General features: G+C 54.5%; 3 protein-coding genes across 3 annotated transcripts in view; 2 read left to right on the forward strand and 1 right to left on the reverse strand.

Moving 5' to 3' along the window:
- The first annotated feature begins 1,326 nt into the window (after positions 1 to 1,326).
- On the forward strand, positions 1,327 to 15,567 carry Gipc1 (GIPC PDZ domain containing family member 1). Its single transcript, XM_041663725.1, has 7 exons — positions 1,327 to 1,478; positions 10,601 to 10,921; positions 11,662 to 11,847; positions 11,941 to 12,121; positions 12,671 to 12,783; positions 13,491 to 13,572; positions 13,671 to 15,567. Exons 2-7 carry the CDS (start codon positions 10,634 to 10,636, stop codon positions 13,820 to 13,822), a joined length of 1,002 nt encoding a protein of 333 aa, XP_041519659.1. The 5' UTR covers positions 1,327 to 1,478; positions 10,601 to 10,633; the 3' UTR covers positions 13,823 to 15,567.
- Positions 15,568 to 17,554: 1,987 nt separating this feature from the next.
- On the forward strand, positions 17,555 to 19,490 carry Ptger1 (prostaglandin E receptor 1). Its single transcript, XM_041663303.1, has 2 exons — positions 17,555 to 18,520; positions 19,224 to 19,490. Exons 1-2 carry the CDS (start codon positions 17,555 to 17,557, stop codon positions 19,488 to 19,490), a joined length of 1,233 nt encoding a protein of 410 aa, XP_041519237.1.
- The window catches only part of Pkn1 (protein kinase N1), a 30,678-nt gene continuing 25,687 nt past the window's right edge, over positions 19,188 to 24,178 (reverse strand). The window contains exons 13-22 of the mRNA XM_041663302.1: positions 23,514 to 23,593; positions 23,367 to 23,442; positions 23,186 to 23,277; positions 22,023 to 22,199; positions 21,795 to 21,857; positions 21,607 to 21,683; positions 21,214 to 21,356; positions 20,851 to 20,958; positions 20,678 to 20,758; positions 19,188 to 20,334 (exon numbers count right to left, since the gene is read on the reverse strand). Coding sequence (XP_041519236.1) covers positions 20,131 to 20,334; positions 20,678 to 20,758; positions 20,851 to 20,958; positions 21,214 to 21,356; positions 21,607 to 21,683; positions 21,795 to 21,857; positions 22,023 to 22,199; positions 23,186 to 23,277; positions 23,367 to 23,442; positions 23,514 to 23,593 — 1,101 coding nt within the window. The 3' untranslated portion in view covers positions 19,188 to 20,130. The remainder of the gene's footprint in view (positions 20,335 to 20,677; positions 20,759 to 20,850; positions 20,959 to 21,213; positions 21,357 to 21,606; positions 21,684 to 21,794; positions 21,858 to 22,022; positions 22,200 to 23,185; positions 23,278 to 23,366; positions 23,443 to 23,513; positions 23,594 to 24,178) is intronic.

A 24,178-nucleotide genomic window follows, 5' to 3' on the forward strand; every position in this document is an offset into this window, starting at 1 on the left:
TCTCTCTCTCTCTCTCTCTCTCTCTCTCTCTCTCTCTGTGTGTGTGTGTGTGTGTATGCTGGAGACCTGGCTTGCAGGTAGATTGTCAGCCTAGAATCCACCAGTGACTGGTTTATTTGCAAAATATTTGTTTACACTGTGTGAAAATCTATCACTGTGATTTGTTTAATAAAGAGCTGAATGCCCAATAGCTAGGCAGGAAAGGATAGGCGGGACTTCCGGAGAGAGAGAGAGAAACACAGGAGGAATTGAGTGTGCAAAGAGACACCAGCCAGACACTGAAGTTGGACATATGGTACAGAGGAGCGGTAACCGAACCACGTGACAGAATATAGATTAATAGAAACAGTTAAGTTATAAGAGCTGGTTGGGAAAAAGCCTAAGCTAAGGCCAAGCTTTCATAATCAATAACAAGTTCCTGTGTCGTTTTTTTGTGTGCCGGCACCTGGCCCACGGGAAAGTTCAACTACAGCGTCTCACCTTGGGCACTTGGCCAGCATGCACAAGAACATGGTTTAAGTCCTAGTACAAGAGGAAGAGGAACTCTGATGAGGCTTAACCTTGGAGAAACCAAGAAACCTAAAAGAAAGAAAACCTCAATTTCCTAGCTGGGCAGTAATGGCAAAAAGCCTTTAACCCCAGCACTCAGGAGGCAGAGGCAGGCAGAGCTCTGTGAGTTCGGGGCCATCCTGGTCAACAGAGCAAGTTCCAGGATAGCTAATGCTGTCCTGTATGGGGGGGGGGGAGTAGAAGAGTAGAGGCCTGCACTGGTTGGTCATCATCTAGGGATTCTGCAAAGTAGGTACTCAATTGACAAGCCGACTGTTTAAAATATGCTCTACAGTGTCTTCTTACACAGCTTTGCTTGCAAAGTGCTCTTTGGTTCTCTCCATCCACGTGTCTGTAGAGCCAAGGCGGAGCCTGGTACCAGGCAGGAGCACTTAAAGATTGAAAGACTGAATGCACGATTGCCTTTGTCTATTGTGTAGAGTGGAAGAAGCAGAGACACGCGGGACCCTCCCCATTCACTATGGCCCAGTCTGTAGAATCAGTCTCTCTGGGAGGGAAGCTGGGCTGGGGGCTGCTCTCAGCCCCCTCGCTGACCTCCCAAATAGCCCGCTTCCTTGGATGCCGCGCACAATCCTCCTAACCCTGTCATCTGACTCTTACCGCCATCTCCCGCCCTGTCTCCCGTCCGCACCCCCCCCCCCCGCGCAGCCCCGTAATGGTTCAGCCCGCCGCCATTTAGACCGAGTAAGATCGGACCACTGCGCGCACGTGCGGGGGAGGCCGAGGTTCGGCGGAGGGATCCCTTCGGAGCGTTCCGACGAGAGGCGCCCATTGGCCGCGAGTGCGGGCGGCTGCTGCCGATTGGTCCGCTCGGGACGCCGGCCCCGCCCAGGTACCGGAGGTCCAGGGAGAAGCCCGGCCGAGTTTCCAGAGGACCGAACTGGGCGCGCGGGGTGGCGGCGGCGCAGGTGAGTGTCCCCGGCCGGGGGCGGCCTCCCGGGCATGGAGCCGTGGCGGCGGGGTGGGGCTGGCCGCGACGGGACCCCAAGGACGGACCCTTCGCGCTGGCAGGGGCCTCCGGTCCACCCCTGCCCTCTGCACCCGGGACGCTCCCTGTTGGTGGTGGGTCCAGACCCCTCCCGTGCCCCTACCCAGAAGCTGCTGGCCGGCGGGGACACCGAGCGACCACCGGGCCCGGATAACAATAACAACCGCAGTAATAGTTTGGATCCCTCCCCCACTTGCTAGCCCGGACCCAGCGCTTTCTCGTCAGACGCTTTGCATTGCATTGAATCAAAACAGCCTCCTGGGAGGGGCTCCTAACTTCTTTTAGAAGTGAAGCACCTGGGCCAGAGAGGTGAAGTGACTCACTCAAGGTCACACAGGTAGTGAGTGGCCGGTGGGGGTGAGAGACCCACGCCTTAGAGTCCAGAAACTAATCCCAGAGATCGGCCCCCTGGACTCACTACACACCGCCACCCCCATATTCACTTCGGAGCCGTACCTGCTGGGTTTTGCATCCCTCCCCGCGCCCACAGGTCACTAGACAGCTTCCATCGTCCCTTCTCTTGAGCTGGAGAGGCAAGGCCCAAACACCATGGGTCCTTGAATCCCATCCCCTCTCCACCCACCCTGTCCACTCTACTGCGAAGGAAATGCCTGGGAATTTAGAGGTCGGGTGTCTGGGGTGCTGGGCTTCGGCGGCCGCCAAGACCGGGCGAGCGGCGCGTTCACGCCCCTCAGCCCCCGCCCCGGAAACACTGGAGAGATGAGACCTTCAGGATCCGGTTTTTCAAGAATGAATCAGAGGCCTTCTGCCCTCCCCAAAGCAGTACTGTGCAGGGGGTAAGGAGGGAGGGACGACAGGGGAGCAGGTGTGGTGTCCCCTAAGCCAGGTGTTATCTGAGACCCAGGAACCCCCTTCCCTGCTTCCTGCTCCTCCCACTTAGCTTTTCTGTGACTGCGGGTGGGGGTTGCTAAGTTTCAGGCCCTTTTTGGGATGAGAGCGCTGGACTCCGGAAATCCATCCAACCCACTTCCTTCAGCTCCTGCAGACAGTGGGAGGTGCTCATAGCTCTCTAACGGTCGTGGTGGGGCTTGGGCCACAGTCAGTCGGGTATAGGACATTCTACAGTTCAGCTCTTGGGGAACCCTAGGCATCACATGCCAGGCAGGTGCTCTACCTCGAGCTACACCCCCATCACCTACAAGGACTAAGCAGCCACTGGGCCAGGCTCCGTATTTTGCTGGGAGGAAACTGCCCTCCAAAAACAGGACAGAATTCTCTGCACTCTAGTGGGGAACAGGCCACAAGTTTCCATGGGCAGCCATTACAGATCTGTCTGAGCACTGAGTGGCCTCTCAGAGAGCATCACTGGGCAGGGGCAGCTCGCACACCCCAGGCAGAGCAAAGCATAGAATAGCTGGCACAGACTGAAGCTGGAGATGTGAGTCTGCGGGAGTTTGGGGCACCTGGTACACTCTCAAGTTTTCCCCTATATGGTGGGATCCCTTTGTGAGGTCGGAGACAGATGACGGATGCTACCTGGTTTGCATTTTAAAATAGAGACACAGGCTGGGGAGACAGAGTGCATGCTGGGAGTGCGATTCCCAGCACCTACATGGTTTATAACCATCTCTAACAGTAGTGCCTTCTGACCTCTGCAGGCACCCGGCACCCAGTGGTGCACAGATGGACATGCAGCAAAGCCCTCATACGCATAAAAAAAAAACCTTCAAAAATAAAGACACAAAGATAAATAACAGCTGGGATGTTGGGAGATGAACAGCTAAGTTCATAGGTCCGAGTCCTGTGGAGCAGCTCCCGTGGGCTGGGGCAAGCCTACTGCCTGGAGATGTCTGGAATAGCCTTGCCAAGTTAGGAACTTGGGTGCCCCTGGGCCAGGGAAGGAAGGATCTAACAGTAGTAGAGACTGGAGCAGTCTGGAGGTGTGGGTCAACAGTACAGCCCCTGTGAGGATCCAGCAGTGAGGGCTGGGGGAGGGGAGGGGTCGGCAATAGAGCTTCTTCCTAGTGAATGAAAGGTTGGAGCTTTGTCTCTCACTGCAAATAGTGACACTTCCAACACTTCCTGACGTGTGTGCTGAAGTACTGAGCAGGTGCCATGCAGCGCACCCCGAGAGACACGAACTCTGCCACATTTTCAGATGGGAAAACTGGGGGCCTCATGAAGTTAAGCAACTTCACTTTGTCTCTGCCACTGGTGAGTGGCAAAGGAGCTTGGATCCAGGCCACTGTACTACAGCTCGGGGTCCATGGCATGTTCCTCAATGCCTTGTGTCACTCACCAGAGGGCACACAAAAGCTAGACTAAACCAGAGCCTTGAACATGTTCAGAGACAGAAAGGAGGCAGGGGTGTGGGGCTCCAAGACAGTGAGGAAAGACAGAGCATCAGCACAACACACACCCTAATAGTTCTCCGGGGAGCACCCCAGGAACACACATGGTTTCCTCTGAGCGCAGAGGAGTTAAGATACTTGCCTTAAACCAGGCAGTGATGTGTACACCTTTAATCTCAGCATTCAGGAGTCGCAGGCAGGCAGGTCTCCAAGTTCAAGGCCAGCCTGGTCTACAGAGCAAGTTCCAGGACAGCCATGCCTACACAGAGAAATCTTGTCTCAAAGACAAAAAAGAACAAGGACTGGTGATTTAGAGACTGTGTACTAGGGGGATGCTGCCGCTGTTCTTTGCTAGTGAATGTGGTGACATAATTTTAGAGGACATTTCTATGTAATTCATTAGAGTTTACCTTTGTCTAGTAGCCAGTGAGTGTGCTATACTGGTGTACAGAACTATGGACAGAGAGATGAAGGAACCAGTAAAAAACTAGTGCCCAGAATATATAAAGAGTTCTCACAAATCAGTAAGAAAAACATCATCCAAGTAAAGCCGAACCAGCCAGGTGTGGAGCAAGCCTATTATCCCAGGGCATGGGAGATGAGGCAGGAGGATCTTCATTTGACGCTATTGTATAGTACACAGGGAGACCCTCCTCAGAAAAGCAAAAGAAAACCGTGCAGGCCAGGTAGTCCGTGGAGATGGCACTTTGGTAAAGTGCTTGCTGCTGCAGCTGAATTTGACCGTCAGAACCCACATGGAAATGCTTGCAGTTGTTACCCCAGCACTGGGGACAAAACAGGAAGACCTGTGGGGCTCATTGGCCAGCCAGCCTAATTGGAGAGCTCAGACCCTGCCCCAGAAAGACAAATGGGACTGGGAATATGGGATAACTTAGTGGTAGAGGGCTTGCTTAGCATACTTGAGACTGGGAGTTCAATTCCCGGTACAAAAGGGGTGACCCTAGAGACATGGCTCAGTAGTGCAAAGGCTGCCACCTGAGTGTAGAAGGGAAGAACTGACTCCCACAACCTCTGCACACTGGGACAACATACATGCACACAAATAAATTCTTTGTCTTTGAGATAGGGTCTCATTATGTAGTTCTGGTTGTCCTAGAACTGCTGTGTTGGCCTGCCTAGCCTCAAACTAATTTTAAAAACTTTTATGTGGTTTTTGTCTGCATGCATGTCTGCACACAGGGCAGAAGAGGATATCAAGTCCTCCCTAGTACTTGAGTTGGAGGCAGTTGTTAGTGGCTATGTGGGTTCTAAGATTCGAACCCAAGTTTTGTTTTTTGTTTTTTGTTTTTTTTGAAGAATAGGCAGTGCTCTAACTGTTGAACCATCTCTTCAACCCCAATAAATTTTTTTAAGCCAAGTGATGGCACTTGAAGACCAGTACCCAAGGTTGACCTCTAACCTCCACACGCACCCACACATCCGTGGGAATGAGTGAGTACGTGCCCAAGGAGCACAGTGAGCGCTGGAGGCAGGGCTCAGCAGCTGCGAGTGTTTCCCAGCATCCTGTTGGGCTGCTTACCACTGCTTGTAACTCCATCCCTAAGGGATCTGGTGCCTTCTGCCTCTGTAGGCACCTGCACTCAGATGCACAGAGCCTCATGCAGGCTCATACCTATACAAATAATGCAAAATACAATCTTAAAGAAGGTGGGTTGGCTCAGTGAGTAAAGGCACTTGCCTCCAAACCTGAAGAGCTGGCTTTGACCTCCAGGACACACCTGGTGGAGGGAAAGAAGTAAGTCAGGCACTTCCTGACAGACGCTGACAATATGACATGCCTACATACACACAGAGTAAGTCAGCAAACAACAGTTAACAGGAAGTCCACTAACAAGCCAATCAGGAGCACTGAACATTATAAAAAGGTGTTTGGCACCATTGATTCTCCCACGTGCAAAAGCAAGCCTCCAGTGAGAAGTCAAGTGGTGCCTCACTGCCCAGAACAGGGTGGGGTCCGTGGTGTGGGGCTTGTGCTCTCCTGGGAGATGGCCAGTCTTGCCACACAGGGCCCTCACTCATCCAACATGATTTCCTGTGGCTGTCCTGTCCCACATACTGAGGGATGCCAATAGTGACACACAGATCTCTCCCCTCAGCAGACAGTGGACAAAGACATAAAATGCCTTTCCCAGCTGAAGGACGTAAGGGAGGGTGCTGGACAGCAGAGGGAGCAGCCGGTTAAAGGCCCTAAGACAGCTCCAGTCTAACTGTGAGCCAGGTGGAGGAGGCCTCAGGCTGACGGGACGGCACTATGACATGGGTAGTGGGCCCTAAAGGACTGGGATTCCTGGGAAAGCGGAGCGGAGCACGAGGCGACATTGACTATAGGGTCATTCTGGCTGCTGTCTTGACAGGAAGCTGGACGCTAAGGGACGCCTGAGGACCCAGAGGCAACTGTAGTGTAGGTGAGTGGGGTGGGAGTAGAGCCTGCAGGGTCAGAAGAATGCATGACAGTGAGCAGGGAACCCTCAGGAAGATGTGGTTAAAGCCAACTGGGTTCCCTTGTACCTGCATTGCCCCTCAGGAGAGCAAATCTGCAGAACACAGGAAGTCCCTAGGGCATGAGTTGAAGGCAAGCCTGTGCCAGTTGGTGTGACCCTGCCCCAAAGTAATGAGATGAACTGAGCCAGACGTGCTGATGCACTCCTGTGTTCCTACTCAGGAGGGTGAGGCAAGAGGATCACAAGTTCAAGGTCAATCTTGGCTGCGTAGCAAACGTGAGGGCAGCGTGGGCCAGGTGAGCCCCAGCAAGGAGGGTGGAATATCACTGTGGATAGTTGTCAAGGCCAAGTGTCTCGAGGGTCACAGATCAGACACCTTGAGGGAGCCTGTGGCTCAGGTTGGGTGCGGATCAGTGATTGTTCACCTGTGTGCTGCGACCTGGTTCCATCCCATCTGCCTTCATTGTCTTCTCCCCTCCTGCTCTGGCCACACTGTTCAGAATTGTGCTGCGTGTGAGCTGCTGTACCTCAGGGCCTCTGCGCTGTCCACGTCCGCCTAGCACTCTTGTCCCACATGTTTGTGTGTGGGAGGTCAGAGACCGGGCCCTGATCCCTGCTTCAGCACCACACGGTTCTGGAGGGGATGGTCAGCTCCAGCCAGTTTATTGTACCTCTTGTAAGTAACTAGAAAGATAGTCTTCTCCCAGAGACACAGGCCACAGCAGGGCCACAGCTCAGCAGGCAGCTGTGGGCAGGGGTTCACCCCTTTTGCTCTCTTAATACCTACTGTGTCTGCAGCATAGTGAACAGCTGTACAACTGGATGTAGTGTTCCTAGTCAGGGGTGTGTTTGTTAAAGTAAAATGGCTGAGCATGGTGGTACATGCTGATAGTCTAAGCTACTGTAGACTGAGGCAGGAGGACCACGAACTCAAGATTAATCTGGACAATATGGCAAGACCCTGACTCAAGAAAATAAAGCTGGGCAGCGCTGGAGCACACCTTTAATTCCAGCACTGAGAAGGCAGAGGCAGGTGGATCTCTGTGAGTTTGAGGTCAGCCCGGTCTAAGAAAAGGGGCCAGGTTGGAGAGATAGTTACAGGTGCTGCTGCTCAGGTGTGAGGACCCGAGTTCTGACCCCAGGACCAGCATAGCTGGGGCTTGCTGGCTGCCAGACTAGCCAAAGGAAAGAAAGCCCTCCCTCAAAAGGACTAGGTGAGCCGGGCGATGGTGGCACATGCCTTAAATCCCAGCACTCGGGAGGCAGAAGCAGGTGGATCTCTGTGAGTTCGAGACCAGCCTGGTCTACAAGAGCTAGTTCCAGGACAGGCTCCAAAGCCACAGAGAAACCCTGTCTCGAAAAACCAAAAAAAAAAAAAAAAAAAAAAGGACTAGGTGGAAAGCGGTAGAGGATACCAAGTAGTTGCTTCCTTTGACCTCTGTGAACACAGAAACACACACATAAACATGGTAGCCCACACTGTTTTGGCAGGGGTGGGGTGGGGTGGGTGTGAGACAATTTCTCTAGGCAGCTGTGGCTGTCTTGGAAATTATAAGCTCAGATTGGCCTTGAAGTCATATAGATCCACTGACCTGCCTTCTAAGTACTCACCTTCACACGTGTGTGTATGTACAGTAATAGTATATTTTTTAAAAATATTTATTTATTATGTATACAATATTCTGTCTGTCTGTATGCCTGCAGGCCAGAAGAGGGCACCAGACCTCATTACAGATGGTTGTGAGCCACCATGTGGTTGCTGGGAATTGAACTCAGGACCTTTGGAAGAGCAGGCAATGCTCTTAACCTCTGAGCCATCTCTCCAGCCTAATAGTATATTTTTTAAGGGAAGAAAAACAGATGAAAACAGATACAGGGGTCAGTTTAATGGCTCAGCAGGTAAAGGTGCTTGCCACCAAATCTGACCTGAACCACATACACACACACACACAGGGCACATGCGTACCCTGGTGCCTATGTGAAGGTAAGAGGACAAGCCCAGGTCAGTCCTCTTGACTTTGTTTGAGGCGGAATCTCATTGCCCCCACACACCAGACCAGCTGGCCCATAAGCTCCTCAACATTCTGGCTCCAGCTTTCACCGTAAGCCTGCTGGGATTACCACATCTAGTGCTACGTGGGTCCTGGGGATTTGAACTTAGGTCTTCTTACATACACTGAGCTTTCCCCACTAAGCTCTACAGCCTGAGTCTGAATCCATACTGCGCCGCCATGCTTTTCGCTCCTGCTCTGTTTCCGTTGCACCTTGTCAGAGAGTCTGTCCCTGCTGTTTAGGTCACTGTTGTGCTGCTGTGGGGACACCACGATCAAGGCAACTCACTAAAGCAAGCATTAATTAAGGGATTACTAACTGTCAGAGGATGAGTCCATGAGCATCATGACAGAGAGCATGGCGGGCATGGTGCTGGCACAGCAGTCTTGCATTTTATGCAGAGGCAGCAAGCAGAGAGAAGGAGACACTGGGCCTGACATGGGTGTTTGACACCTCAAAGCCCACATTTCTCCACAAGGCCACACCTAATCCTTCTCAAAATAGTCTGCAACTAGGGACCATACATTGAAATATGGATGAGCTTGTGGGGGGCATTCTCTTCCAGGCACCTGCAGTTGCTGCCGCTGGAGACCCATGCAGCGAGGTAACATCACCACCGTGTCAGCTGTTGCTGGTCGCTCTGTCAGGAGCTGTAGTGCTCTGGAGAATTGCTCCAGTAATTAATGTTTCTGTGCGGGTGTGTGACGTGCTACTTCCTGTTAGAACTCACCAGCCTTCCCTGTCCCAAGGGACTTGGCAGGGGCCATGCGCTGTGTGCTTTGAGGGAGAGACTCAAGGGTTTTGTTTCTTCTGTGTGTCACACGTCTCCCGGCGCAAATGTGTGTGCTAGCCTCGGGTGTCATTCCTCAGGAGCTATCCGCTGGGGTGTTTATGTTATTGCATGTGTTTATTTTTGTGTGTGTGCATATGTATGTGTGTAGGTACACATGACACAGTGCACACCTACCATGTGGTTCCGGGGACCAAACTCAGCTCTGCAGGCCCTGATGGCAGCTGCTTTTGTCCACCACGCCAACTTGCCAGTCTCCCACCTTGATATTTGAGACAGGGTCTCTCACTGGCCTGGGACTCAAGCACATGGCAAGCTCATGTCTGGTTTTTGTGTAAATTCTAAGGCTCCAACTCCAGTCCTCAGAAGCACTGTGCTGACTGCGCCATCTCCCCAGCTAAAGGCTAGGGAGCTTTTGTACACAGCTTTAATGAGTGCAGCTGGTGGAACAGTGAACCGGATGTGGTATCCATCTATCTTCCAGCTCTTGAGAAGCCGAGGGCAGGAGGTTGTAGGTTCTAGGCCAGCCTGTCTCAGAGGGGTGTGCTTGTGCACCTAAGTGGGTGTAGCTAGAGCCATTTGCCTAAAGGAGCTCTTGAAGGAGGGCTGAGTGAGGTCATGGCAGGTAATGTGGGCTGTAATAGGTACCCGCTGCTGGGAAGAGACCTGGGCCTTCTGCATGTGGCTTCCTACTGTGCTGCACCCCAGCATCCGGGTAGAGCCAGCCCTTTATCTTCCCTTCTGTTCTGGATGCCCAGATCAAACCCACTAGATGGAACACGCTCAGGGCAGATGTGCTGGCATATGCTACATCCCAGCCACTCAGGAGGCTGAGGCAGGAAGATTGCAGGTTCAAGGATATCCTTGATAAATATCCTTCAGATAAATGTCTGAAAATAAAAAGGAGCAGCCTGGGCATGTAGCTTGGGCACACATGTTCAAGACCGAAATCTAACCCCAGCACAGAGGGAGGAAGGGAGGAAGGGAGGATTGGTTGGTTCGGGAAGAGCCTTGCACCATGCTGAATGTGGATGGAATTTTTTGTTATTACCCCCCTTAAATAATAGAGTGGAACAAGAATTTCCATAGATCTAAGTTTAGAGCTGATTCCTGAGTATGGAAGGGGCCGCAGCTCTGTTACCAAGTACTAACCAAGTCTGCACAGCGCAAATACAACACCATTTTACACGGGCTGGGGGCAATATTCTGGAGGTATTCTGGAACCCTGTGCCTAGGAGCCATGAGTGTCGTCAGGGCTGAGCTAAGGCTCAGTGGTGGCCCACTTCCTCAGCCCGCACCAGGCCCCTGGTTAAGGATAACTTCTCTGCAAAGCAGAGCAGTGTTGGCTGGTGTTGGTACCATGTGGTGGTGACGGTGGCACCCAAGGCAGTCACGCAGAGCATGAAGCCCAGTTCCCTTTCTGCAGGTCTCCTGGCCGAGCCCCCACTTCTGGCTGCTCATGCCACTGGGACTGGGGCGGCGGAAAAAGGCGCCACCTCTGGTGGAAAATGAAGAGGCGGAGCCAGGCCGCAGCGGACTGGGAGTCGGGGAGCCTGGGCCTCTTGGTGGAAGCGGAGCAGGGGAGTCCCAGATGGGCTTACCCCCACCTCCTGCTGCCCTCCGGCCTCGCCTTGTATTCCACACCCAGCTGGCCCATGGTAGTCCCACGGGCCGCATCGAGGGCTTCACCAATGTCAAGGAGCTGTATGGCAAGATTGCTGAGGCCTTCCGACTACCAGCTGCTGAGGTACAGTGGTCCTGAGAGCAAGCCACAGGCCTGAGAGCAAGCCACAGGCCTGGGGGTACTGTGCATTCCTGTGAACTGGGGGTCAGGTGCTGATGGCATTCGATCACCAGCAACCTCTGAATCTAGGAAGCATGGCTGCAACAGGATACTTAGTTCGTGTCTGGCCTTGAGAGACCCCAGTAGGTATGTGGGGGGTGGGTTTCCCATCAGGCCTTGAGAGAGCTCATACCCTAGTAGGATGTGGGGGGTGTAGATGCTGATTTCCCTTCAGGTCTGGAGTAGTCTGCAGCCTGGTAGGTTGTGGAGGCTTGGTGACCACAAGTGATAACTGGGTTTCTACGAGGCATTAGGAGGCCTGTGCCCCAGAGCACAATGGGAACTGGAAGTCAGGAGCAGTTTTTATTTCTCCGTGATTCACTGGGGACATGACCCCAAGACAGAAGCAGAGAAGCCACAGGGAGAGCAGCAGTGGGGCTGAGCATTAAGTGGAGACAGGTGGAAGGCTAGGTGGGAATCTGGACTCCTTCATTCATCCCCAGCATTTACTGAGTGTTCACTGAGTTCTGACCAGGACAGGAGTCCTGCTCATAGCACTTGATGAGCCAGCAGACCCTGCCCTGGTTCTGGGTGTCACCATTCCCTGGGGTAGGTATCGTCTCTGGACTCCCCTCCTATCCCAAGTGTTAGGAAAGGGGACCCAGGGAGGAGGGGACGAGCATCTTGTCCCCCTCCCCCTGCAGGTGATGTTCTGCACCCTCAACACCCATAAAGTGGATATGGACAAGCTCCTGGGAGGCCAGATCGGGCTGGAGGACTTCATCTTTGCCCACGTTAAGGGGCAGCGCAAAGAAGTGGAAGTATTCAAGTCTGAGGAGGCACTGGGGCTCACCATCACTGACAACGGGGCCGGCTATGCCTTCATTAAGGTGCCTGGGTGGGTGGCACACCCTTAGTCAGTGGTCAGAGTCTGTAATGGGACCTCAGTGGAGCTTCCAGAGCTGACACCTGCCCCTTCACAGCGCATCAAGGAAGGCAGTGTGATTGACCACATCCAGCTCATCAGCGTCGGTGACATGATTGAGGCCATCAATGGGCAGAGCCTGCTGGGCTGTCGGCACTATGAAGTTGCCAGGCTCCTCAAGGAACTTCCCCGAGGCCGCACCTTCACCCTCAAACTCACAGAGCCTCGAAAAGCCTTTGGTGAGCAAACCTTGAACCACCCACTGGGATGACCTTGAACACTTCAAAAATATGGCTTGCAGTACTGGGAACCACCAGCAGGTGGCACCCAAGCTGTAATGCAAAGTGGAGCCTGCCCCACCCTACCCTAGAACTGGGTGCTGGCTGGCAGCCCAGCCTGAAGGAAGTTGCCCCCAACCCTGGCCAGCCCCCTCAGCCTGGAGAAGTGAAGCTTGGCTGCCCTGCACAACTCCCATGCCCTGCTGCTTTTTCTACCTGGCTTCACTAACTCTCAGGAATGGGCCTGAGGCGCCCCTGGTATGGGTAGATAGGACTGATCTGGGACCCAGTAGTTATACCCACCCCTCCCCAGCTCTCACCCCTTCAAATAGAAGTAGAAGCTGTCCTGGATTCTCTTCTAGCTTCTTTTATGCTCGACCCCCGCAGCCCCTCTCCATTCATGCCAAGTCCTATCCCCTGGAATCCAGCCCCTATCCCAAGGATCATGAGAGGTGTCTGTAAGCTCAGCTGCCTGAGCACTGTACTGACTGTGTGCTGAAATTCCCATAGATATGATCAGCCAGCGTTCAGCGGGTGGCCACCCTGGCTCGGGCCCTCAACTGGGCACTGGCCGAGGGACCCTCAGACTCCGATCCCGGGGTCCTGCCACAGTGGAGGATCTGGTGAGTGAGCCACCTTGGGCCAGTGACAGCATTCTCATTACCTAAGGGACTCTGGACACCTCTGCTTAAATCTGCCTCCTCCCAACCAAGGGCCTTCCTTGGGCAAGTGAGACTTGGTTTTCCTACTGTAAAATAGGAGTCCTAGTAACTTCCTGTCAGAGTGGACCTTAGTGATGCAGACAGAAACCACATCTAGGCATGTCTCAGGCAGGAGGATTTCACATTCAAGGGTAACGCAAACCACAAGAGCTTGTCACCAGAAAGGAGATATGTGAGACCCAGCCCAGTGTGGACAGGGACCTGTAATCCTAGATACCTGGGAAGCTGAGATCTGAGGGTTTAGGGTTCAAAACCAGTTTGGGCAACTTAGAATTTGTCTCAAAATAAGAACAATAATATCTGAATGCTGGGGCTGGAAAGAGGCTCAGCAGTTTAGAGTACGTGCTGCACTTGAAGAGGACCCAGGTTCAGTTCAAGCACCCATATTGGGTGGCTCACAACCACCCTTAACTCCAGCTCCAGGGCATTCGGCTCAGTGTCCTTGTCTGACCTCCTCAGGCTCACACTCCTACACATAAAATAAATAAATTTAAAAAGTAGCTGGGGGTGCAGTCCATTGGCAGAGCTGTTGCCTCGCGTGTGAGGCCCGGGTCCTGTCCCCAGCACTGTAGACATTCACTGTAACAGCTGTCTGCTCCCCTCCACAGCCGTCGGCCTTCGAGGAGAAAGCCATTGAGAAGGTGGATGACTTGCTGGAGAGCTACATGGGGATCAGAGACACAGAACTGGGTGAGTGGGGGCAGGCTTCCAGGTCTCATCCAGGCTGAGTTGAACCTGCACCCTCTGTCGCTCACGCCATCTGTGTCCGTCTTTCTCCTCCCTGACAGCTGCCACCATGGTGGAGCTGGGAAAGGACAAGAGGAACCCAGACGAACTGGCAGAGGCTCTGGACGAACGGCTTGGTGACTTCGCATTCCCCGACGAATTCGTCTTTGATGTCTGGGGGGCCATCGGGGATGCCAAGGTTGGCCGCTACTAAGACTGGAACTGAACCTGGACCTTGAGATAACCTGGGCTTGACCTCCAGAAGGGGTCCCACAGCCAAGACCTGAGCATCCAGCTTGGGCACATAACCCAGCAGCCTGGGGATGGCATGGGGTAGAAGTGGCCTGTGGTCCTGGCCGCACTCCGATCACCAAGGTGCCCAGCCTGGTAGGGGTCGCCGGCCACCCCCTGGCGGGTTCCCCACCTACCTCAGCAGAGTAAGCATGTGGGGAGGAACGAGCACACTGGGCAACCAACCACCTCTGTCCCCAACACTTTCCACTGTCAGCTGGCAAACTGCCCCTTCCTGTCTCCTGGGCCTCAGTTCTGTTTTAGGTTTCCCTATTCTACTTTTTTGCTTTGTTTTTCAAGACAGTCTGATGATGTGGCTCTGGCTGTCCTGAAACTCACTCTGTAGACCAGGCTGGCCTTGAACGCACAGAGATCCGCCTGCCTCTGCCTCCCAGTGCTGGGATTAAAGGTGTGCGCCACCATGCCTGACTCTCCCTACTTTCTTGACAACAGAGTTGCAGAAATGGGGCACAACCCTCCTAGTAAAGGGAATATTACCACCCCCTTCGGCAGCTCCCTGAGAGGAGCCCCTAAATTGGATTCTGTTACCTGTCCTTTGAGTGCACACTGCTGTGAACCCGGGTTCCTCATCATCTCCTTAGACAGTGCCGGAGGGAGGGGTGAGCAAGGCAGTGGGCTCCTGTACCCCACTTACTCTCTTGGACCCCACTTACTCTCTTGGATATAGACTCTCTCTGGGAACTGTTTGTCTTTGGGGTAGAAGGGGTGGCAGGGAAAGAATGCGGCAGCTGAAATCTATCTCCTGGATTCCAGATTGAATTAAGAGTTGGCTGGCCCACGGCGCCTCCTCTGGCTGGAGGCCCTCAAGCTCCCAGGCAGTGGTAGGGATTCTGGCTTACTTGAGGTTCAGACCTGGTTCCCCACTCACCAAGGCCTCCCGTGCCCCTTATGAGGAGACTGCAGCTAACACCTCTGTGGAGGCAGCAAGGCCTGCTGCCCTCCTGCAGCACCCTGGGTGAGGCTGGTTGTATTTTGGACACAGGCATCCATGCCCAGTGCTTCACAGGGATATAAACCTGCCAAGCTTGTTTTGACAGTACTTTTCATCCTAGGATTTAGAAAGATCAAGGAAAGGGTGGGGTGGGACCCTGGCCAGACCTGGAGAGCAGGGAGAGAGTGAGGGAAGCCAGGCCAGAGGTCCCTCTCCAGCACCCAGGAGGAATGTTTGGGGGTGAGCCCAGTGGAGATGCTGCAAGAAGGCTGAGCAGGACTGACTGCCTGACTCCAGGCAGGAGATGCGGACTCTGGATACCAGACATTGACATGCACAAGTCCTACGGACAGCCACTGTCAGGGTGACTTGCTATCCCTGACCACTGAGGTCATGGCCTCACACGTGCTAGGCTGTGCTCTGTCGCTCAGCTGTGCCTCAGGTCCTGTACTGGGGTCTTGCATGTCTCTGATGGGAGCTGCTGGGAATGTGGCTTTGCTGAGTGGATAAGGGCTGGGTCCTCTGAGTTTCAGGGAGCTGTGGGGTGTTGAGTGTGGTCATGTAGCTGTGTCCACTGTGTGCATAGGTCTTGGTGTGTCCTTGTTTGGGAATCAGTAAACAGCTAGGCCTTAAGAGTGTCTAGAGATGTGATTATGTGACGTAGGCGGGGCAAGGTCTGGGTGCCCATAGGCATTGGTTTGTGGGGTAATGTCTCCAGGAGGTGTGCCCTAGGACTGTAACAGACTTACAGTGTCAAGTGAGGTTTATACCCTGTGCTAAGGTGTGGGCAAACATCTGTCCCAAGGGGTCTGTATTGGGGGGGTACTAAGGGAGTGGATGTTAAAGTCAACAATGGTGGGAGCTATCCAGTGTTTATTTGCCATCATGACTGATTGGACAGTGACTTCATGTTCCACTTCTTAAGACGTAAAGTGAGGCTGTAACTGTGGGTGCAGGATGTGGTTCAGGTGCCCTACAAATTGCTTACCCCACCCTAAAGCAGGATGCCGGTGCTAGCCTGACTCCTCTGAGCCATTTAGCCACCTCCCTTTCTCCAAGAATGACTCCCTGTTGCCCTGGTCCGGGCTGCTCACCTACATCCACCCTGTGACAACCTCAAAGGCTTAAGAGCAGACAGCATTGCTGGTTCCTATCACACAGCTCGTTCCCAAACCTTAAACCCCATGGGGATAGCACCCCACCCCACCCCCATGAGAGTGTGTAGACCTCCCAGCCTGCCCTAGGCGATGCTCACATTTTCCAGTGTTTAGATTTTATCCACTTTATTAATGAGGCAGGCAAGAGGCCCGGGTGAGGGTGTGGGGGGTTGCTTCTGCCTCACTGGGAGGAGGGGGTCACAGAGACCAGACCAATTCAGAGAACCTCAGTCCTTGGCGGGAAGAAACTGAGCCCAAGTGATCCTGACCATTGCCAACAGCAGAGGTTTCGCCCACTCCCAGCTCCCAGCCCCAGCGGGCAGACATGCATGGGGTGGAGCAGCCCCTGGAGGCCAGTGGGGTGCGGGTGGAGGCGGCACAGAGCCGAGGAGCCGCCCCAGGAAGAGGGAGCGGCCTGCCGGGAGCCAGGGAGCAGCTGGCGCTGGCAGCAGGAGCCTAGTTCTGGGCCATGGGGATCCTGCATCCTGAGCAGCACTGGGTAAGAAGCCGGGACTTGAGGGTCGGTAAGCAGGGAAGAGGAGAGCATTGGCCATCGTGGTCTCACTGTTCATGGCTCTCAGCCCAAGGCTGGCTGTCCATCCGTTATGTCTGCATGTCTGCTTTAGCCCTCTCAACTAGAGAATGAAGAACAAGCCAGAGGCTGGTTCACAGTAGGAGTATGGGGTGGGCATCTGAATGGGGCAATGCCAGACTGCTGAGAGATTGCCATGGAGACAGAGGTGTGACTCTGGCAACAAAGACGGGACTCTAGAGAAAGGTGGGCCCACGGAGTCCAAGAGCAGCGAAAATGGGTCCATGGAAGCAGGGGTCTGTGGGAACAGGAACATGGAGGCCAGAGATGTGGCTACAGGGCATAGTGACCTTGGGGCACAGAAATGAGTCTTTAAGTATAGAGATGGCTTGTTCCGGGAGAGATGAAACTGGAGATCAAGAGTGCGTCTCTGGAGACAAGGACATGGCCACTGGAAGAGATAGGCTATAGTAGTGGAGCTGTTGGGATAGGGACGTCAAGGAAGAAAAGATGACCAATAGCTGGTCATGGTGGTGTGAGTCTTGAATCCCAGGACACAGGTCTCACAGGCAGGTGAATCTCTTTAAGGCCAGCCTAGTCTACACAGCCAGTTCCTGGGACAGCCAAGGAGACTTACTAAAAAGGAGAGGAGAGTGGGCAGACATGGTGAAGGCTGGAGTTGGGTCAGAAGTGGGTCGGGGTCTATTCCATGAGGCCATAAACCAGGAATCTGATGCACTAGAAGGTGGGGAGCCGGGGAGATGAGGAAAGATACTAAGAATGTCTGACAGATCAGTGGAGTTCCCAAAGCAGTAGACCGATGTAGGGGCAGAGTGAGGACAGGCACAAGGCATGGGGCAGTGATAGATAAAGAGGGATCTGAAATGGCGCAACCAGGGTCATGTGGAAGTGCCCTAGGCACAGAGCCCACATTGTTGCATGGATCCTGATGGTGGTGGGACCCTAGCCTTACTGTGTCCTCCTCTTATCTACCTAGCCCTCTTGGCCACTGATATGAGCCCCTGTGGGCTTAACGTGAGCCTAGCGGATGAGGCAACAGCGTGCGCAACACCCAGGGTCCCCAACACATCTACAGTGCTGCCAGGCGATTCCGGCACATCACCGGCGCTGCCTATCTTCTCCATGACCCTGGGTGCAGTGTCCAACGTGCTGGCCCTGGCGCTGCTGGCGCAAGCTGCAGGTCGTCTGCGGCGGCGCCGCTCAGCTGCCACTTTTCTGTTGTTCGTTGCTAGCCTGCTAGTCATTGACCTGGCAGGCCATGTGATCCCGGGGGCGCTGGTGCTTCGCCTGTACGCTGCAGGACGTTCACCTGCTGGCGGGGCCTGTCATTTCTTGGGCGGCTGCATGGTCTTCTTTGGCCTATGCCCACTCTTGCTTGGCTGCGGCATGGCCGTGGAGCGCTGCGTGGGTGTCACGCAGCCACTGCTCCATGCGGCGCGCATGTCAGTGGCCCACGCACGCCTGGCACTAGTCGTGCTGGCTGCCATGGCTTTGGCAGTGGCGCTGCTGCCGCTAGCACACGTGGGTCACTACGAGCTACAGTACCCTGGCACCTGGTGTTTCATTAGTCTTGGACCTCGTGGAGGTTGGCGCCAGGCATTGCTTGCTGGCCTCTTCGCCGGCCTTGGCCTGGCAGCGCTCCTTGCGGCACTCGTGTGCAATACGCTCAGCGGCCTGGCGCTCCTGCGAGCCCGCTGGAGGCGTCGCAGCTCTCGACGTCTCCGTGAGACCACAGGCTCCGATGATCGCCGGCGCTCCGAAGATCGCCGGCGCTGGGGGTCCCGTAGACCACACTTGGCCTCCACCTCGTCTGCCTCATCCATCGCTTCAGCCTCCACCACCCTCCGTAGCTCCCGGGGCGGCGGCTCGGTGCGCAGGGTTCGCACGCACGACGTGGAGATGGTGGGCCAGCTCGTGGGCATCATGGTGGTGTCGTGCATCTGCTGGAGCCCCCTGCTGGTGAGGGGCAGTTGCTCCTCCAACCATACTCCTTCCTAACACCCCCCCCCCTCCGCTCCCTTATCACCCTGCCTGCACAAAAAGCCTTACCCCTCTGTCTTATCCCTCTGCTATCCCCGGCTCTACCTTCGCACTCTTTGGATCTTACTCCGATTCACTCAAGCTTCTTAGTTCGTCCCCCAGCTTCATTCATTTCTAGCCTTCTTCCTCCCCAGCGTTTTATTTTATTTTAGTTGTTCGAAACAAGGTTTCTCTGTAGCTTTGAAGCCTGTCCTGGAACTATCTCTTGTAGACCTGGCTGGCCTCCAACTCACAGAGATCCGCCTGCCTCTACCTTCTAGTGCTGGGATTAAAGACGTGCGCCACCAGCGCCTGGCCCTCCCCAGCTTTTTTTGTTTTTGTTGTTTTTTTTTTTTTCTTTTTTCGATGCAGGGTTTCTATGTGGTTTTGGAGCCTGTCCTGGAACTAGCTCTTGTAGACCAGGCTGGTCTCGAACTCACAGAGATCCGCCTGCCTCTGCCTCCCAAGTGCTGGGATTAAAGGTGTGCGCCACCACCGCCCAGCCCTCCCCAGTTTTTTTACCTTTCTTTTGTCCTGTGTGCTAGCAAAGCTGGTCTTCCCTAGTCTCCTTCCCACACAGTATTTGCCCTGCATAGCCCGCCCACCCCTTCTTTCACATGGTTCACGCCTGCTTTTCTCACAGGTGTTGGTGATGTTGGCCATCGGGGGCTGGAACTCTAGCTCCCTGCAAAGGCCGCTGTTTCTGGCTGTGCGCCTCGCGTCGTGGAACCAGATCCTGGACCCGTGGGTGTACATCCTGCTGCGCCAGGCCGTGCTGCGTCAACTGCTTCGTCTCCTGCCCCTGAGGGCCGGTGCAAAGGATGGCCCAACAGAGCTGGGCCTAACCAAGGGTGCCTGGGAGGCCAGTTCATTGCGTAGCTCCCGGCACAGCGGCTTCAGCCATCTCTGACTATGCCCAGAAGCTAAGCCAAACCACTGGGCAGGGTTCAAGGGTGTAGAGAGCTTCAAACACTAACATGGGCGATGTGTCCTGTGTGGCGGGAACACACACTGTGACCGTTCTTTAGTGAAAGAGGCTCCGCCCAGACGAGTACAATTCTAACGTTGGCCACGCGGTGGCGCAGACACATTAGGATGTTCCAAATATCAGAGGTGGGATCCTCAGATCAGCAGCTCCAAAAGCATGAGCACTACACTAAATCCATAGTTCTGAGATCAGAGATCCCCACAAATGCTGCGAGGTTTTGGGTCCACTTCCTGTCTCTGCCACCGCCTTGCAACCAAGCATTCTCCTCATTTTGTTCTCTGTCCTAACCTTGTACCCACTACAGCCTTAAAACCCCAACGTTCTCTACCAACACAGCCCTGAGCACCGTCCTCATCCCCCCCCCCACTAATGCATGTTCACAGCTTGACCGTTCAATTGAGCCCTAGCACAGTTCTGTCCCCCCTGAGTCTGTCTGCCTCCATCACCTGCTCCAAGTACACCCCACCCCAGATTGCACACAGAGGCTGAAAATGCATGTATGGGGTAAACCCCAAAGACCTTTTTAAAACCAAGAACTCTTGGGCAAGGCAGGGGCTTGGGGCTAGTAGCCTCCTGCCACAAAGTCGAAATCCCGGAAGGCAGCCTGCTCCGCAGCTGTGAGGGGCCGCGCATCCCGGGGTGGGCTCAGCGTGGGCGCCTCCCCAGTGAACTCCTCATCGAAGTTGCTGACGTCTGTGCGCCCCGAAAGTGTAGGCACGAAGGGTGGGGGCAGGCGACGAGCCAACAGGACATCCCAGCCCAGCGTCTGTGCAGAGAAGGACAGAGAGTCATGATGGAGGATGCAGGGAAGTCTGGAGACCAGCAGGAAGTAGACAAGGTGCAGAGGGACTAGAGCTCAGATCAATCAAGGGAGTCTGGGGTAGCTCAGGTTAGCCCTGTAATGCCATGGGCCTGGATTAGCAGTGGGAGTAAAGAGGGGAATGAGGGGTGCAGACAAAAGGAGCTAACCTTTGAGAGGAATCATGGTGGCCGGAGGGGGGGGGTAGGGGGGTGGGGAATACAATTCTTGAGATGGAGCAACTAGATTTGGGGTGAGAAACACCCAGGTCCTTGGGGTGACTGACAGGGTGGGGAAGGAGTCTGCTCACCCTGAAAAAAGGCTGTTTTTTCACATCTTCTGCGTCCCGCTCCGTGGCTCCCAGCCTCCGCTCTGGGTTCCTCCGCAGCAGCTGTGAGACAGGTGCATGTCAGTGGATCCGAGTCCTGTGCCTCAGAACCCTTTGCTGCCCACCTTGCTCTTTGTGGTAGGGGGTATGCTTACCCTTCTCATGATGCCAATGGCCTCTGCTGACAGGAAGCGGGGATAACGAACCTCATCGTTGACAATACTGTCAAAAACCTCCTCCTCGTCGTCCCCAGGGAACGGAGACTGGAGGGCAGAGAGAGTCAGGTTGAGCAGACCCCCACTTTTAGCCAGTCCAGCTCACCCAGTACTACCCAATGACTCTACCCCTACCCCTACCCCTGGGGGTGTCCCAGAGCTGGCTTACAGAGGGTAAGTATCTCGTTTTAGTTACAGAAACTGAGATCAGAGAGGCAAAGCTAACATAGCAGGAGCGGATTCCCATCCCACACCGGGGCACATGCATGTTCTCTACAGAAAAAAAGGTAGCCTAGGCCTCACCTCCCCAACCAGCATCTCATAGAGCAACACGCCCAGTCCCCACCAGTCCACCGCTCGCGTGTAGGATGTGTCTGTCAGCACTTCGGGCGCCAGGAACTCTGGGGTTCCACAGAATGTGCTGGTCCGGTCTCCATAGCCCATCCCTGGGTGGGTGGAATGCAAGGCCATGTGAGCCACCAGTGGCTGGGGGGTGGGGTAGAGCATGAGACACTCCAAATAGCCTAGCCAGCCCTACCCCTAGTCAGTATAGGGAGACCCGGGGAGGAGGGGCTAAAGCTGGCAAACTACCCTGAAGCTCTTAGGGTGAGTATGTGCCTGCAAGCAAAGCCCATAGAGAAGAGCATGTCACCTGACCACCCCTAGTCCTCTCATCCCAGGATTGCAGCCCCTCACCCTCCTTGCAGAGGCCAAAGTCTGCGATCTTGACGTAGCCCTCAGTATCCAGGAGCAAATTGTCCAACTTCAGGTCCCTGGGGAATGGGGGTGTCAGGGGATGTAAAGAGGGGTGATTGGGAGTGGGGGCTTTGTACAGAGCTTGAGCATGTCCAGTCTACGGGCAGAACGTGCTCTCGTGTACACACCTGTAGACAATCTTGTGTTCATGGAGGAACTGCAGCCCCAGCACCACACAGGCGGAATAGAAGCTGCAGAGACGCACAAGTTCACACAAGCCTGGCTCCACCGGTGCCAAAGTCCCTAACCCCTGGGGTCCCAAAGCTCTGTGGGTGGCAGGGTGGGAGGCAGGGTGGAGGGTGGGAGGCAGGGAGGAGGGGCGGGGCCTCCAGTGATGGGCAGGAAAGAAGACTCACACGGCCCGCGGCTCGGAGAACACATCGCTGTGGATGTGCAGCATCAGGTCTCCGCCCGCTGAGTACTCCATCACAAAGCACACGTGCTCTGGGGTCTGGAAACAGCCGAAAAGGTTCACCAGGAAGGGATGTCCTGCCCTGGTCACGGCCGCCAAAATCCGCTTCTCACACATCAAGCTAGGCAGGAGGCAGAAGTCAGAGGGCCCAGCCGCTCCCTGACCTGCGCCCATGCCCTCTGGCGCTCACAACAGGTGTCTGTTGAGGACCTGCTTTACTGTGCAACTTTGGGCGTCGTGGCTGCTACACACCCACAATCTACACATTGTCTTGGGAAGCAGGTGAGGGCACAGGCTCAGGCTGGTCAGAGCAGTCCAAGTGCGTGCTGGCGACTGGATTAGGGACAGCACCCGTGTGGACTAAAGCAGGTGGAGGACCCTGGACTAAAGCAGGTGGAGGACCCGGGTCCGAACTTGGGGCGGAAAAGCTTCAGTCTGTGAGAGGACCACAAGCACAGCCCACAAAGGAGCACACAACCAGAAACGTCACCAAGCACCTGCACACAGCGCCTTAAGGCAGACATGACGGCTTCTCTCCAGAGCAGTAAATAAATCCCTCTTACTCATTTAAACTTTGGATCAGGTTCCTGGTTATTACAGAGGTGCCTGGGAAGTCTTGAGACAGCCTGATGCCTCTAGAGGGTCAAGGACCGTGAAGAACACTTTAAATAGACCTTCTTCCTTGATCCACCAGACAACTCTATGCGGAATGCATTTCCATGTGTATTTGATGGTTAGATCAGGAGACTGAGCTCTGAAGGGAGGCCAGCTTTTCCTAGCATCCGGGGGGCACGGGTGACAGAGGCATCTTACCTGGGATCCTGACCCCAAAACTGAGGCAGTCCCACATCCCTACAGTTTACAGTTTGGTCCTGAACCTCCTGCCTACTGTGTGACCTCTGGCAGACTGTTAACCCATGAGCAGAGTGGGAGATAGTAACAGCATTCACTCTGGAAGGGGAGAAGAGTGAGTCGTAGTACCTCTTTTTAAGTCTTAGGTAAGAGGGTTGTAAGTTCTAGTACCATGAGTCTCTCACTGAAATGCTCAATAGTGACTATTCTTGGGCTGTTTCCTAGAAATCCTCAAGGGCCAGGATAGGGCCTCACCTCTCCACCTCGTCTCGGGCTACTATGTCACCTTTCTTCAAGGCTTTGATGGCAAAGAGCTCCCCACTAGAGCGAAATTCAGACAGCAGCACCTGTAACACAGTGGGCACAGGAGCCTTAATGGACACCCTGGGCCCTTGGAGGAAGACCTCTGAGCCCATAAGTCCTTCCCCTGCCTCACCTTCCCAAAATGACCCCGGCCCAGCACTGCCAAGAACTTGAAGTCCTCAAGCATCAGGGGTGACTTCCTCAGGGGGCTGTGGAAGAAGGGAGCTAGTGAACTCAGAGAGTAAGCAGGAATGCGGGGGTGGGGAGGGAGGGGTATCACCTGCACGGGCCAGGGCCTGGGGTCTCCTGGGTCTCTGAAGGCAGCTCTGGAGAGGTGGTGGATTCATGGGTTGAAGAACTCTGTGGTGCAGAGGTCATGGTAGCCACAAGTCAGAATTATCCCTAAGAGCCAACAGGGCCCGAGCTACTCCCTCCCCTCCTCTTCCCGTGCCTGACCCACACTCCGCCCCCAGGACCTTTGCCTTCACACTGACATGATTTCTTTGTAGGACTAGGGAAGAACCTAGTTCCTACACATGGTTACACGTGGTACCCCCTGGCACTATTTATTTTCTTTGAGCAGGTTCTCACCAAATTGCCCAAGCTATCTCTTGGACTTGTGATCCTTCTGCCTCAGCCTGCTGGATAACGTGGACCCCAGGCTTGCATCACCAGGCCCAGGTCCCTCCTCTGTAACCCTTTACTTAGATTACCTGTGCAGGCATCAGATGACTCCTGACTGAAGAACAGGGCCCCTTGTCCATCTCTGCTCCATTTTCCTCCCAGTATACTTCATATTTACTGGTTTCAGCCTAGACAGACTGATGGACTGATGGACTTGGACTGGGCATAGAATGCAGGACTCACACTTGCGAGGTGAACGCTCTGCTACAGAGCTCCATCCCGGCCTAGCCATGCCACGTGAACATCTGACTGAAAACAATC

The sequence above is a fragment of the Microtus oregoni genome, unplaced genomic scaffold (assembly GCF_018167655.1).
Source record: "Microtus oregoni isolate MIOR12 unplaced genomic scaffold, Mior012 000014F_ref0000157, whole genome shotgun sequence".
In the NCBI taxonomy this organism is placed as follows: Eukaryota; Metazoa; Chordata; class Mammalia; order Rodentia; family Cricetidae; genus Microtus; species Microtus oregoni.